The sequence below is a fragment of the Falco naumanni genome, chromosome 1, assembly GCF_017639655.2.
Source record: "Falco naumanni isolate bFalNau1 chromosome 1, bFalNau1.pat, whole genome shotgun sequence".
Classification (NCBI taxonomy): domain Eukaryota; kingdom Metazoa; phylum Chordata; class Aves; order Falconiformes; family Falconidae; genus Falco; species Falco naumanni.
In genome coordinates this window covers 14,743,249-14,759,314 of record NC_054054.1, presented here as the reverse complement: position 1 = coordinate 14,759,314, position 16,066 = coordinate 14,743,249, and the positions used below count along the sequence as shown (strand labels likewise).

At 57.2% G+C, this 16,066-nt stretch overlaps 1 protein-coding gene across 1 annotated transcript; it reads right to left on the bottom strand.

The window, feature by feature from the left end:
- Positions 1 to 13,159: 13,159 nt before the first annotated feature.
- POU4F2 (POU class 4 homeobox 2) lies at positions 13,160 to 15,048 on the bottom strand. The gene is made up of 2 exons (XM_040582331.1): positions 14,630 to 15,048; positions 13,160 to 14,201 (listed from the first exon to the last, which is right to left on the bottom strand). The coding sequence occupies exons 1-2, from the start codon at positions 14,933 to 14,935 to the stop codon at positions 13,260 to 13,262; spliced, it is 1,248 nt and encodes a 415-aa protein (XP_040438265.1). The 5' UTR covers positions 14,936 to 15,048; the 3' UTR covers positions 13,160 to 13,259.
- Positions 15,049 to 16,066: the final 1,018 nt, after the last annotated feature.

The window sequence follows — 16,066 nt, the reverse complement described above, 5'->3', positions numbered from 1 at the left end:
GATTCCACCAAATGTTCATAACAGTGGTATGAGCTAAAAACATTTATTTCATAGTTTAAAGTGGTCCTGCCATCTTCAGCTTTTCTTTGGTATCTCTGCATGATGATCACCCATTTGGGGGGAAAGTGCTTTCCGTGATTTTGTCTGTTTTGCCATGACCAGTTCCTCGGTTAGGAGCTTGATTCTCTTTTCTCACCCTTTTCCACATACAGCATTGCAGCATTAAAAGAAAAAAATAATCTGTTGATCAAGTAGGTGGATGTTCACACCAGAACTAAGTCAGAATCTCACTCCCCAGCAGAAAGGCTTTTGGTCAAGACCCAAATACAAATCGCAGTAAACCCGAGGGTTTGAGCCTGCTGTATTCCTTCCCATTTGCATGTTCTTCTCCACTTTCCCTTGTACTCAATTTGTTTCCTTCTTCCCTTTCACCCAAAGTCTCCCCTCTGTCTTCACAATTTTGATGAATACTGGGTTCTGCAGAAGTTCGTTCACCCACCCCTCATACCACCTGCCAAAAAGCTGGCATGTGCAGTTTCTTCTTTACAAGGAACCACCATCTCTTTTCTCTGATTGTCTGAAACCACTTACTAACCAAAGGTAAGTCACATCTCCAAAATGACTATGCAGTTGTTTACATTGCTAGGAAAAATGAACCTGTTGTGTACTGCTGAAAATGGAGTAAACTCACTGGCTTTGTGCATATGGGAAGTGGGTAAATTCTGTTTCTCTGTGTTTATTCTTGACTTCACAGCTGTTTTCCCCAATTTTCAAGGTGTCGGCAGTCTTTGAGATAGCAGGATAGCAGGATTACTTTAGCCTGGGATTTTGGTCTGTCTGCTTTGCCTTCCTTCATTGTTAACCTTGTGTGCCTGCTGGATGAGGACTTGATACAGATGAGAAGTAAAGATGATGAGCTATTTCTAATTCAACTTTGCTGCAAACAGCTGGTTTGTAAAAGTTACATTACGCCCTCAAGAAAAACAAAGGTACTTAAGCCTAGAATGTCACCGATCTCAGTACACCAGCCTGCTGCTAAATGCCTTCCAAACTCTGCCCTTCATCTTCAGGCCTGGCTGTGGGGTGCACTAGCATATCTGTATGTCAGAGCAACCTGATCAGTTGTAAACTGGTGGTGCCTTTACCCAGTATCATCCACAACTGCCTCCCCATTAATTCTCTCAGCCTGGAAGCACCCTGATGTCTCCTTAATAGGGGTTAGCATTATTTATAGCAATTTACAGGTGTGCTGCTAAAAGACAGAACTGTAAATCACCTCAAATGTTGTTCCATGATGAAGTGTCTCTACATTATTTAACGAATTGTCCCAACATGACTGAACGATGCACAATGGAAAAACTTGCCACAGAAATATAATATTGAAAAGGCCATAATACTACGTATTTAGTTTAGATTTGTAATTGCAGTTGATATTCTTCTGGCAGTTTTGTACTCCAAGAGTATTTTCAGCTTCAGAAAAGCAGAGTACATCTAACCTGGGGGTGTCGGTGGGGCAATTCAACAACTAATACATGTGACACTGCTATACAGCTGGTGTTACAGAGGTATTTGGCACAAAAAAGATCTGGCTGCATGTGCACGTTCCAGTTACAGCTTACTGCCTAAAGTGTAAGGTAGTAACGTTGTTTTACAGCATATGAGAGTGATTTTGCCTCAGTAGAAAGAAGATTGAGGGGTGATGAAATGCCAGCAAAAAGCGCCTACAGATACCTCAAAATAAAGAACTACACATGTTCTGAGATGTTGATCTATTGTATTTGGCCTTAATCTGAGCGCAGCACTTTCCCGGATCAAGAAAAGGCTTGTAATTTTGAAATGAGAGGAAAAGTGGAGCAGTATCTTCTCTCTAGAAAACCTGGAGTGAAAATGAACCACATTAATTGTTATATTGGTCCTTTCTCTTGTAATTGCAGGTAGTTTTCCTCCTTCAGATGTGCAGGGTACCGTTATGTGGCAAACAGCTTGTTTTTTCTTTACTGAACCAAGGCCAGTTTAAAGATTGACACGCCTAAAACATACACCCAAGTCTCAACTGATCTGACTGAGTAAGATCTGGCACAAAAACTAACAGAGGAGCCCAGCACCACTAGCCAGGTCAGCTGCTGATTTCCTCTGGGCAGGAAAACTTGCTCACAAGCACCAACAGGTGTATTTGGAAGGGCAAAGGAGGGAAAAGAGGGTCTGGAGAGGTGAAGGGAGGGTTGGTGTCAGCACCTCTTTCCCAGGGATTCAGGGTCTGGAGGTGTATAAATCTAAAGATGAGAACTGAATAGCCCCAGCAATGCCTCTGTTGCTTTTTAAGGAGTAACTTTTTTTTTTTTTTTTCCCAACTTAACCTTTCGAGTTTCTCGGTTAAATCTTAGCATCAGTCAGAGCTCTCTTAATGTGGAGTCCAAGACCTTCTAAAACCATCAGTGAGGATGTGTAAAATGTTGCCACAGAAATGTCCGTTTCCATGTGGATGCTGGGGCTGCTTGTGTTAGCACAGATCTGTGTGCAGGAGGACCCACTTAATTAAGGCCAACCTCAGCCAGCAGAGCTGCGTTCAGGCTCCTGCTGCACTGGGAGGATGAGGAGCATTGCAACAGAAGCAGGAAAGGGTGAAGGAGGTGCCCTGGGTGTTGGAATGTTCACCCAAGTGGCATCTTCCTCAGGAGGGCCTGGGGGACCACACTCGACATGGCCCTCCCTCTATCTGTGCCTCCCCCAGCCTCAAAATGGTTTTAAAACTTTTAAGCCCACTTCAAACCGATGGAACAGATAGGGAAAGGGCTTAACTGTGAATATATCCCCAAGATTTTGTGCAGCGAGGCAGCTGACAGAGGGGACAGACCCCATGTGTGTCCCACACAAGGGAGAAGGCAGAAAATCACACACATACCAGAAAGCCTGCTCCAGGCAAGAGGTTTTATTAATGCTCCATCCTCAGGAAAAGTGTCAGTCTGAGTTTGTGCCTTATTTGACACTAGAGAACCCAAGTAAAAGACCCAAATCTGAGGGAAGTCGGCTTTTGCCATTCCACTGCTGCTCCGCCTCCCTGGTGCGATAGCCCTGAGGCTGAGCTTTAAAACCAACTGCTGCGCTGCTGCTGGGGAAATAAACCACTTCTTGCCATAGTTCGAGGTGAATGGGTGTTTCACTGAGCATGCCATCCTCCCAGCATCCTGGAAGTAGGATATTCAAGGATGTTGCTGGTTCTGCTGTTTGGAGGCGCTGTCAGGTGGGGCAGGGTCGGTCCCCTGGTCTGAGCACTCTCCTAGGATCTGGGAAACTTCTTCACTATTCCTCATCCATCCCAAGCTTCTCCATTTTCCTCTGCTGTAAGGTCAGGTAGCAGCACGTCCCTGCCTCCTGAGGATGTTGTGGGCATCAGTATGCTAAATACCATGAGGCGCTCTGATACTGCCAGAGAGACGGGCAAAAGCACTGAACTGCCATAAAGACCCAGAAAGAATTATAAAATTCTAGGAAGAAAATCCTTAAAAAAAAACAACAGGCGGTCCATTGGGACACAGTATTAAATACACTGTCAGTCACCCCCAGCACAGTTCTCACTTTTCTGTATGCTCTCTTCCACACACTGCCACTGCTTTTGCCATTTGAGCCTACAATGTGTGTAAAATGGGACTACTGCAGCACACGCAAGCGATGGAGTTTGGACTGTGTGTTTTCCTTCACAGAGTACTGCCGCCTTGGCACCAGAAACCTTGTAAGTAATGTGTTTTGCAAAAATCAATAAATAAAGGAGCAAATGAAAATGTCATCTACATAAATATGCCACAATAAGTTTAGTCTTTGGATCAAAGTGCTCAAGACGACACAGCTTTGAAACAGAAAGAGAGGAATCAAAATTACACATCCCTGCGTATCTGCTCGGATGCCAGCTGTTTAACTGAGGCGTACATACCGTGGCTGATTAAATGAAAACATTTCAACAGCTGTCTAAAAAAAGTAAAACCCTCTCCCTGTCTTCCTGGGGCTGCCTTGTACACCATCCCCGTGGGCTGCCCAGGAGAGCAGCCACTTGGCTCCAGCCCACACCTGCCCCGTCTCCGCTCAGCATGCAGGGGCCACCGAGCACACAGGGCTGCTCTGGGCTCAGCCAAAGGACGAGCAGTAAGATCCTTGGCAAGGTTTGGACATCACCGAGTCCTGGTGCCATTAACTTGCAAACCTGCATCTGGGCCAGAGCTCATCAGCTGGCTGGCTCTAATCTGGACTGTTCAATGAGTTGAAAGTAACGCTGGCCAATTCCGGGGGACAAAGCAGCTCGGCATGTGGAGGGGAGAGTGCTGGTTTTCATAGCCGAGCCAGAGAAAGCCCTACCTCCCCAGCAGGGAAGAGGGCTTATGGAAGAGAAAAAGCTTTAGGTAAGTGGTGGGTGGTCTCTGGTGGCTGCCTCCCTCCCAGTCTGCAGAACCAGCTGGGAACTGTTCTCCAGCCCTGGGGCCAAGTGGCACCGTGTGATTGCTGATTCCCCTCCTCTCTTCCCCTCCCTCCCCAAAACTACGTGGGCACAACCAGCCTGCCTGGTTGGAGCAGATACTGTCCCCAGCCCATGGCCAGGCATTGCCTGGGAGGGTGTTTACCGGCCCCGACCAGCATGGCAGAGGCAAAGCTGTCAGTGGCCGGCCTGGTGGCCCCCTCCTGCTTTGTTCCCTGGTGTCGGCACAGCCAGGAGGGGCTGACCTGTGACACTAGCCCGGGCTCCGGTGGGGATGCACAAGGTGGCCTCCCAGAATCCCAGCCCCTCGGCTACACTGGGAGGATGGTGATACTCTCCTTGTAGCACAAGTGTTGCCACAAACCCCAGCACTGGGATTTAGTAGCGTCCTCAGCAGAGCTGGCAGCAATTGCGCAGCCTGGACTGCATCGGCTGTCACCCCTCTCCAAACACAGGCACCCCAATTGTGGGCAGCGAGTGTGCCCCCTTTCCCAAGCAGACAAGGCATTAACGTGGGCACAGAGACAGGGACCGGCACGTCACCCCTCCATCACCCCCAGCCCACTGCTGACATCCATCCACCTTGTGTCTGCCTATTGAGGGAAGATGAAACAGAGAGTGATTTAAATTGCCATGAGGTGGGAAGGTAACAGGGAGCAGGCAGCCACCCCAGCAGTCGCTGATGAGCTGCACCAGTTAGCACGGGACCCGAGCTGGGCCTCCCCCACCGCAGTGCCCCTTCTCCATGAGGAAGGGCCGGTAGGAAAAGCGTGCGGGCATCTTCACGTTAAGGTATTTCAGTGCAAGAAACTTGGGGGAGCGATGTATCAAGGCACGTCCGTTCACAGTCATTTTTAAGGATGCTGCATTTTAAGAATGTATTGTTAAAGACTGTATTTCTGAAATGAAGAGCAATTAGGAAAGAAATTTTACAACCCAGGAAGTAAAAACAATTTCAAAAGGTGAAATCTTTTGCTTTTTTTTTTTTTTTTTTTTTTTGGTATTGTGTCTGGGGGGTGGATGGGGGTTGGTGGGTGTGTTTGTGTGCACCTGTGGGATGGAGGCTTTTATCATGCTAAAGTTTGCCACCACACGTGTCACTGCCAGAAGCACCCCCCAAGTCACAGCCATTAATGGGATGGGAACGGGACCTGTACACTGTGGCACATCTGCCATTTCTGCCCCCAAAATAAGGCAAGAAAGTGAACCGCTTTTCACTTGCTTAAAAGCTGCAACTGCCGCTGCCATAGAATACTGTCATCATTGTAACACAAGACTTTTCCATGGCTTTCCCTCCCCATCTGGCATGGGCTGACTTGCCCAGCTATGTTTGACATGATCTTTTTTAATGGCTTTGTTAAATACAGACAAAGCTATCTCCCTGTAAAATGCCCCCCCAAAAAACGTATGTTCTCAGTGTTAAGTTTATCCCACCTACTTCCACAGCTTTCCCTCCAAAAGAACGTGGTGCCACAGGCAAGAGAAAAGCTACAAGGGTTTTGACTGAGTAGGCAGGTAAGGAAGGGAATTCCACCACGCAGTGAGCCCTTCCCAAACGCAGCCAGCCACGCATGTGTGCCCACACGCACCCCGAGAGGACTCGATCCCTGAATGCCACAAGCAAACGGACAAGAAACACGTGCCAGCCACGTGCACGGCAGCATGCCCTTGTGCTACATCTCCGGTGTGCTCCTGGTGTCATTAACTGTGAGCACATCTGCGAGTAGGCTTCAGCGTGTCAACCTGGGGCCTTCTGGTGGCTCTTTGGGCCTCCTGGGTTTGCCTACCCGGGGCGTTGCTTTTGCTTCTCATCCCAAAGGCGTTTTTGTCTTCATCTGCCCAGAGAGCGCGTGGGACCAGTACAGTGGCAGTGGCTCTAGGAGGGGACTCACACTGCTGGCAACCACCCTGTGACCTGCAGAAGACGTGTCCAGCTCTGCAGGAGCACCCTTCCCTCGCGTAGGGGCCAGGGCTGTACGCACCCCACCTCGCAGCGATGGGCCCCCCGGGCTCGCCGCCCAAGGGGCAGGGAGGGCTGGCTGCAGCCGCACGTGGCTGCTGATGTACCGCGCTCCTCGGGGGGGGGGGGGGGGGGGGCGAAGAGATGAATGTCCCCAGGGTGTCAGCGTGCGGTGGGACCAGGCGAACACCCATTTGACGCTGTCCTGTGTGGAAAACTCGTGGGAGCCCCCGCGGGGGCAGCTGCGCAGGCTGGCTGCTGATGCAGTGCCCACCCCACCCCGCAGCCCCCACCGCCCTCGCCCCCCACTCGTACACTCGTGGAGGGGGTCTGGGGGCAAAGGGGCCTTTCCGATGCGTGGTGAGAGTCCCCTCCTGCGGGGGGGTGGAAGATCGCCGGCGCCCCCCCTCCCCCCCCCCGCCACCCGAGTGCCGCCGGGGCAGCGGGCGCTCCTCCCCGGGGCCTCCGGGCGGGTTCTGCGGGGCTCCGTGTACCTGCCCCGGGGGGGGCCGGCCCCGCCGCACGGCTGTCACCGCCGCCTCCTCCCCGTTATTTACATCCCTCTTTAGCAGTCTAATTACCCGCTTTATTGCTTTCGCCTGGGGGAAGCCCGGGGACGGCGGCGCAGGGGGGACCCTCCTCGCAAGCCCCCGCCGCGCTCCGCTCCGCACCGCACCGCACCGCCCGGGGGCGGGGGGGGGCGGGGGGACCCAGCTCAGCCGGGAAGGTCCCCTCACCGCCGGGCTGGCAGCCGCACGTCGGGCGGGGAGGGGCGGAGCGGGGCCGGCGGGCCCAGGCAGCCCCGGGGGGGCCGCCGGGGCGCTCCCCCTCCCCGCAGCCCCTGCCGGGCGGCTGCACCGCGTTGCGCCCAGGCGACCCGCGCCATCGGAGGGGGAAATCCCGGCGGGATAGATGGATTCTCAGATAAGCAGCGGAGGTAATTTATTGGCCTTTATGTCTTCCGATGGAGCGGGGGAGATACGGCGGAATGGTGGCTGCACTTCATTAAGCGGGCTGACTCCGCCTCAGCCGAAAGGGGGTGTCCCCCCCCCCGGCCCCCGGTCGCCGGGGATGCCCCGCGCCCAGCCCGGGCAAGGGACGAGCCCCGGTCGCCCCCCGCCAGCGCCCGTCGCGCCGCTGCCGCCGCCCCGGGGGGAGCCCCAGCGTCTCCCCGCTCATCCAGGTTGTCCGCGCCGCGCTCGCTCCTCCAAACTCATCTAAATTACATCAATAACAGAGCGCACTCTTTAATGAGCTCTCAACTTTAAAGACTTGAAGGATATTAACAAGCCGCTTGACAAATGGTGCTTAGAAGCACATTAAAGACGCTGCTAATGGAGCGCATAATGACGGCTAATTTTCGATCAGATATAAATTAGAGCCCCAACAGTTATTTGCCTTAAGGACTTTATGTAAATGATCCTGTTCTGTATAAACGGGGAGGCGAGCCCAGCCGAGCCCCGCCGCGCTGCTCGGCGCTGCCGCAGCCGGACGGGCCCGCAGCCCCCGGCCCCGGCAGCCGCGGAAACACCGCGGGGCTGCGCGGGGCGCCGCGCCTGCCTCCTCCTCCACCCCCCCGCCCTGCGGCCGGGCGGGTGTGCGGGGGAAGGAGGAGGAGGCCGAAGGCTCGTCCCGCTGGCGGCCTGGCTGCGGAGGGGAGGGGGCGGCTGCGCCCGCGGGGGGGGCCAAAGGCCCGCGGGGTGGGGGGCGACCGGGCAGCGCTGCGCCCCGGGGCTCCGCGGCCACGGAGGGCTGGGGCAGGGCCGAGGCGGGGCCCATCTGCGAGGCCGGCCCCTGCAGGCGCACACGCTCCGGGGCTGCCCAGCTGCCGCCCGGCGCTCCTGCAGGCGCCTTTTTTCTTCCTCCCTTGTTTTGGTCGGGGGGGGGGGGCAGGTTTTTGGTTTGGAGTTTGTTTGGGGTTTTTTTTTTCTTGCTTTTCATCTTTTTGGCAACAAGTGCCAGCTAGGGGCCCGGCCCCGGGACAGGGAGGGTGACCCGCTGCAGCACAGCGGCCGCGCTCCTGCCCCCGGCCGGCGGCAGCCCCCGGGTCAGCAACGCCCCCGCCGCGGGAAGCGGCGCCCGGCTGCCTGCGGGAACCCGCGGGGTTTTCCTGGGGGTTTGAGGAGATTCTTTCTCCTTCCTCCCCATCCCGCTTGCTTGCGGGCTGGTCTCCTTCCTCCAGAACCAGCATTTACCTTGGCCGCGGGACAGGGCCCCTGCTGCGCCGCCCGGCTCCCTCCTCCGGCAGGGCACGGGGGTCTCGCCTGCCAAAGCAACAACAAAGGGGAGAGGGAGTGTGGTGTCCCCTAGCCCCGTTACCACGCCGGGACCACACACCCGCCGGGCTGCCCTGGGAGCGGGGCCGCTGCTGGGGGCCGCCACCGCCGCGCTCGGGGTGGGGGGGGTGGCGGGGGCCGCGCTCCCCCCGCACCCCCGGAGCAGCAGCCCCCTCCCCCCCCGAGAGAGGATCTGGGGAGAAAAAACGGCGACCCCTCCATCCTTCCCCGCGCCTGTCCGCGCAGCGACCCGCGGGCCGGGGCGCACTGCCGCCCGCCGGGGCGCGCAGGGGGCGCGCAAGTTGCGCGGGAGCGGAGGGCCCCGCCGGCGGCCGTACTCACCCGGGCGGTCCCGGGGCTGTGCCTCCTGCTCCGCGCTCGCTGTCCCGATCCATCGATTTGTTCCTGGAAAAATGCGACGCATTCTTATAGCAGCTAGGAGCAATTAATATTGCATTAACCCTATTAAAACAAAAAAAAAAAAAAAAAAAAAAAAAGGAAAAATCCGCACCCTATCAAAGCCATCTATTATTAACGCGAGGGTAATTGGAGACCTGAGACGTGGGGCTGCGCGTGTCGTGGGGCACGAGAGGCGGACACGCGCGTGACGGCGTGGCGGGAAGGAAGGAAGGGGAGCCGAGGGTGGCTAATATTTAATTTCAGGTCTGTGGTTTTCTAATTCGAGATTAAAAGCAGTCACGTCTTTGAAGCCAGGCACTTGGTGTAAATGTACAGTTAAAATATTCTATTCCACAGTCCCCAGACAGAGCTCTGCTACTCCCAGGCTTCATTAAATTTTAATTATCATCCCAGACTGGAGCAAGGGAAGAGGGGGAAGACTGTCCACCTAATTGCAATTGATAAAGGCAAAAAAGCCTAGATCTTTTTCCTCGCCGTGCACGCACAGCAGTTGTTGTTGTTGTTGTTTTAAATGCGGGCAAAGCCCAGCGAGGGCAGCGTGAGCGTCTCCACCTATAGATCTGCTGTTTACAAAAGATGCACGTGAAGGAAAGCCGGGAAGTGATGTTATAGATGGGTGTTGGGGGGGGGGGGGGCCATCAGCTCTTGGCGAGATCTGGCGAAAGATCAACGGAAGAGACAGGGACCCTCATTAGGGCTCAGCAGCTTATTGTCTCCCAAAACAAAGCGCGCCGGTGCCTCGGAGCTCCCGGGCCGGGCGGCGGAGGGGCTGCCCCCTGCTCGCCCTGGCTCCCCCGCAGCCCGGTCGCCTCTGCCCCCCGCCCCTCCCCCCCGGCTCTTTCGGCCCTTTTCGTTTGTTAATAATCCGCATGTGTGGGACGGGCAGGTACTGGGAGAAGTCGACTAATTGCCTGGGGTTTTTCAATTTGGGCAACTAGAGAGCAGTCTATCTCCAGGCAGTAAAAGGTAAAAAATAAAACCCACCGCGTTTGCTTTCTAAGCAGCTTCCTATTATCACATCGCCACTTAATTTTATTTCCATTCTCTCCAAGTTAAATAGAAAGCCGAGCTCACAGGGGAGCTGCCATGTGCCTACAGACTGGGGATGTCAAGCAGAGAGACTCACTGTGCAAAGTTAATTTCAATTCCCGAGGAGGATTTCACATTCTCGCTCGCTCTGACCCACAGTAATTAGCTGAGATAACTAATGATTACTTACTTATTCCTTGTAATTATCTGGATTTAATAATTCGCTGTGTAATTTATTAATTCGCCCGTAATAGCCTTTAAGTGAATGGCTCATTTAAGAGGGCGAAGCGGCGGTTCAGGGGCGGTTCACTGCCTGCGCCTACGGAGGGTTTTGGGGGGCTCTCTTGCTGCTTCCGGGGGTCCGCCTGGACCCTCGCCTGGGCCCGCCGCTTTCCGCCCCCTTCTGCACCCCCCACCCCCCCCCAGCCTCTTCAAACAACGCCGCGCCCGCGGAGGTTGCACGAAAGCCCAGCCCGCGGCGGGGGGGGGGTGGCATTTCCCACGGGGAGAGGTGTGGCGGGGCGCGCAGGCTGCGCGGAAGGGCCGCGCTGCCCTCCCCGAGACCCGCCAGCAGCGGCTGCAGGAGGAGCCGAGCGGCGCTGCGCGCCCGCGGGAGCCCTGCGCGCCCGCGGGGCCGTACGGTGCCGTCGCTGTAGCAATGACGGTACTGGCAGCGACAAGCGCCAGCCGTGCAGGGGCCGCGGAGGGCCGGGGGCAGGGGGCGCCTGGGCCGGCTGGGGACGAGGCGCTGCTTCCGCGCCCGCGGAGCCGCCACCGCGGCCGTGCCAGCAGGCCGGGCTCTCGGGGTGCCCGAGCGGCTTTGAAGGTGCAGCTGGAGCTGGCGGCTGGGCAGGAAGATGAATATTTAATAGCGGCTCGTGGGCGACCGCCCCCCCCGCGCCGCCGTCGGGTTTCCCCGGCTTTTGTGAGCGCCACGCGAGGAAATCGCTTGTTTCTTCCCGGTTTTTTGGGGGTTTTTTTGCGCTCTTGTGCGTGCGTGGCACCTTTGGATGCCCCGCGCCAGGAAGCAGAGCGTCTGGGACAGCGGGGGTCGGCGTGGGGACACCCCCCTCACACACACACACCCCGCACAGTCACAGCCACGCACACGGTCACCCGCGGCCGCCGCCGGGCGGGCGGGGCGGGGCGGGGCGCGCGCAGCGGAGCTGTCCGTGGTGCTGCCGCCGGCCGCCCCCCCAACCCCCGGGCCGTCCCCGACCCCTGGGCCATCCCCCCACCCCGGGCCACCCGCCCACCCCCCCGGCCAGCCCCCCCCCGCCGGGGCGCCCCCCCGGGCCGCGCCCTGGCCGGGCCGCCGGGCTGGAGCGAACCCCGCGCCCCGGAGGCGGTGTTGAGCTCGGGCAGAGACGTGCGGTGGAAAACAACAAGCAGCAAACGCGCTTTGCCAATAAAACGTTAAAATCCTTTTTTCTCTTTTTTTTAATGAAAGACGATTTAACAACATTTAAAAATAAGTTAGTACATTACTAGAATAAATAAACCTCCTATTAACAAAAAAAAATCACAAACAAACAAACAAACAAACAAAAAAAAGCCAACGAAATCGGGTCATGTACAGAACTTAAGACTTCAAACAGTCTCGGATAGAACAGCGATACAGCGGAATCTGTAAGAATATATCTATATGTGCGTCAACGCCAATGAAATATTTACAATACATACAGGTACCCAACCGAGTACCCCCGTTTTATTGTTGTTGTTCCAAAAGAAAGATACCAAACCGATCGTGAATTTACAAGCAGTGCAGCCTCGCTCGCTCGCTCCCTTTCCTACAAATTGAAATTTGGCTTCTCTACAAACGGACCTCCAAAAGGGACTAGCCTCCGTGGGAAAAGTATTGCAATTAAAGGTAACAAATAACCGACTGACCAAATAAATAAATAAATAAGCAATCGGATAGATAGATAGATAGATAGATAGATAGATAGATAGATAGATAGATAGATAGATAGATAGATAGATAGATAGATAGATAAACCGAGCCGGTCTGAATACCGTCGCGATACAGCTTTGAAATCGAGAAAGACGGAGAGATATTGTGCTGGCAAGGAACCTGAAGCGACAAACCCACCCACCCCCCTGCTGTCACCTACGCGGCCACGTCCTTTCTCGCTTCGGGAGCAGCGTGTGGTGGGGACAATATGGGAATCCCCATTAAATATGTAACGCGGTAAACAAATACCTCGGACAGTGAATCAGGCTACACAAATAATGTAGGACATCTACTATAGGGTGCCGACGCCGTACGAATAAGAATACTCGCCAGAGAAATACCTTAGGTTCAGGTGACAATTTACAGATGGCCAAAAGGGACGTTAAGAAGAAGGAGAGAAAAGCTCACGTTCATAAATCCTACCAACACAAAATATTTGATTCTCACTATCCTTTTTTTTTTTAATTTATATCAAGACTTAAGGAGGTGTAATTAATTAGAATGAGCACAAAATGAAGTTGCTAGAGAGAGAAATTAATAATTTACAAGGGGTTGTTTGGCAGTAATCTAATAATAGCTTTTGAAGACCAGTGAACACAGCAGGATCAGCTCTTTCCCTAAGCGTTATAACTTCAGAGAAGGAAAAGGATAATAACAACAGTAAAAATATATATATATTTATATATTTATAATACGCAGTGTAAATGCAGAAAAACCTGCCATCTGTTTTTTTAAATCATTATTATTATTATCATTATTATTATTATTATTATTTAAATCAAAATACTTTTGAGACGTGTCTCGCGGCGCAAGCCTCAACTCTAAGATTCAAGTTTGGGTCCCGAGAAAGCCGTGCCACCGCGGGCGCGCTGCGACCCGCACCTGTCACTGCGACCCGCACCTTCGCGCCGCACCCAGGCGACGTCTGTTAAGAATAAAAACTAGCGGTACTTGCCGGGGCGGCTCCGGGCGGCGGCTCCGCGGGGAGGTCCCCTCCGAAAGTTGGGCGCAGGGCGGGCGGTGGGGTGGGCTGGGGGCAGTGGGGTGGGGTGGTGGTTTGGGTTTTTTTTTTCCTCCTTTCCTTTTTGTTGTTGGAGGGGGGGGTTGTTGTGTCGTGTTTTTTGATGGGGATGGGGATGCTCCTGCGCGGCCGGCTCAGATGCCAGCCGAGTACTTCATGCGCTTCTGCTTCTGGCGCTGGTTGCAGAACCAGACGCGGACCACGTTCTTCTTGAGGTCCAGCTTCTCGGCGATGGCGGCGATCTTCTCGGAGGAGGGCCGGGGCTGGAGGGCGAAGTAAGCTTCCAGCGAGCGCTTCTCGGGGGCGGCGATGGAGGTCCGCTTGCGCTTCTTCTCCGCGCCGCTGAAGAGCTCGGGCTTGGCCAGCTTCTCGCGGTGGGACTTCTCCGCCTCCTCCAGCCAGGCCTGCAGGATGGGTTTGAGGGCGATCATGTTGTTGTGGGAGAGGGTGAGGGACTCGAAGCGGCAGATGGTGCTCTGGCTGAGGGAGCCCACCCCCGGGATCTTCAGGTTGGCCAGCGCCGAGCCCACGTCTGCCTGGGTGACCCCCAGCTTGATGCGGCGCTGCTTGAAGCGCTCGGCGAAGGCCTCCAGGTCGCGGGGGTCGGCGTCCACGTCGCTCATGCAGCCCATGTGGGCCGGCAGCCCGTGGGCGTGGGCCATGCCCAGCGCCGCCGGGTGCATGGGGTTCATGCCGGCCATGTGGGGAGCGTGGCCCGGCGTGGAAACGACGGCGCCGTCGGGGGCAGCCATGGCCCCCAGCGCCAGCCCCGGCGTCAGGTGCTCCAAGAGTTCCCCCTCCAGCGCCTGATGGGGCTGGTGGTGGTGGTGGTGGTGGTGGTGATGGTGGTGGTGGGTGCCCGACAGGGCGGACGGGTGGGAGATGGGCACCGAGGAGGAGGAGGCGGCCGAGGTGCAGGGGATGGTGTTCATGGTGTGGTAGGTGGCGTCCGGCTTGAAGGGGCTGTGGTGCGGCGGGTGGTGGTGGTGGCTCTTGCTCGGGGAGACGATGTCCACCGCTGCCAGGGCTTCGGCGCGGGCCAGCAGGCTCTCGTCCAGACCGCCGAATATATTGCTCTGCAATTGCAAATAGAAGGCACACATAACGCTCAGCAGGGAATTCGCCTCCCCGCGCACTCCGCCGTGCCACTAAAACCTTCCCAGCATGTTAAAAGAGAAATCCTGGAGAAGGGCGGGGGGGGGGGGAGGGGGGGAAGAGGAGAAGAGGGAGCGAGCGGGGCGAGGGAGCGGGCGCGGCGCGCAGCCGCTGGCGCGGAGGCAGCAGCCGGCGGCGGGCGGGCGGGCGGACACACGCACCAGCCGCACGCAGCATCCCAGGTCATAAAAATTAATACGGGCGGCAGGAGCCGCCGCATGCATAAGTTGGGCGAGCGCCCGGTGGCGCCGGGTGATTTGCTGCGCGGCCATGAAAAAATCATCAGGCGGATCCGAGGGGCCGCCGAGGGGCTCCCCTTAAAGCGGGGCGGCGGGCGGCGGGCACCTACCGGAGGGGCGGGCAGGCAGGCCCGCCGCATCGCCTCCGCGCCGCCGCCGCCGGGGCCGGAGCCCGAGCCGGAGCCGGAGCCGCCGCTGCCGGGGCCGGAGCCGGAGCCGGAGCCGGAGCCGCGTCCGGCGGAGCCGCCGGTGCCGGTGCTGCTGGGGGAGCTGGCGGCGGGGGCGGCGGCGCCGGCGGAGGGGCAGGGCGAGGCGGTGTGCAGGGCCGAGTACTTGGTTTCGTGGAGGCCGCCGCCACCGCCGCCGCCGCCGTGGGGGAGGCCGAAAGGCTGCTTGCTGCTCAGGGACATCATCATGGTGCTCGCCGCCGCCGCGGCCCGGCCCGCCGGCAGGCGACCGCCGGAGGAGGGCAGGGGCGCGGGGCCGGGGGCCCGGACCCCCCGGAAAAGCCACAGGAGCCCCGGACACCCCCCCCGAGCCCCGCCCCCCCCCCGCAAAAAAAAAAAAAAAAAAAATCCCACTCGCCCCCCAGCCGGGTGCCCGAGCCCCGCCGGGGAGGACGCGGCCGGGAGAGGCGGCTCCGGCGAGCCGGGGATGCGCGGGGGATGCGCGGGGAATGCGCGAGGGATGCGCGGGCTGCCTCCCGCCCGCCCGCCCTCCTCCCGGCTCTCGCTGCCGTCCGCCGCCTCCGCTCCGGCGCCGGCCCTCGCCTCTCGCGAAGTGCTCTCCCCGCCGCCGCGCCGGTGGGTTTTACTCTCTCCCCTCCCTCCCCTCCCCTCTCGCCTGTCACTACAGCCCAACTCCTCGGGAAGAGCCCTCCGCGCCTGCCTCCTCGGCCCCGGCCCCCTCCTCCGCCGCTCCCTGCCCGCCCCCCGCCGCCCCCGCGCCCACGCCCACGCGTGCTCCCGCACTCACCGCCGCGCCGCGCTCCGCCGCCTCCCGGAAAGGGGAGGGAAAAAGCCAAAAAAAAAAAAAAAAAAAAAAAAAGGAGGGGGGTATTCGACACTTCCCCCGGCCCCTAATCCACCCTCCATTAAAAAAAAAAAAAAATGAAAGAAAAAAAGAGAAGAAAAAAAAAAAAAAAAAAAGACGAACGGGAAAAGTCCCGTCCGGACTGACCGGGAGCCCAGCGCCACCCGGTGTCCCGGGCGCTGCCCCGGCGCGGCTCGTCGCTCCGGCGGGGCCCCGGGGGCGGTGGGGGCGGGGGTCGCCGGGCGCTGCGCGGGGGGCGCGGAGGGAAAGGCGGGGAGCGGGGCCGGGGTCTGTGTGTGTCTGTGTGTATGTCTGTGTGTGTGTCTGTGTGTGTCCCGGCGTCCCCCACCGGCGGGGAGCCGCGGCGATCCTCCCGCAAAAGCGCACCGCTGTCCCGCTAACTTCCCCCTGCCTTTCCCTTCGAAAAAGAGGGAAAGGAAAAAAAAAAAAGAGAGAGAAAATAAATCAGGGAAAGTCAGCTTTACTGAAGGTGGCCGGGTTTATTTCCATGAATT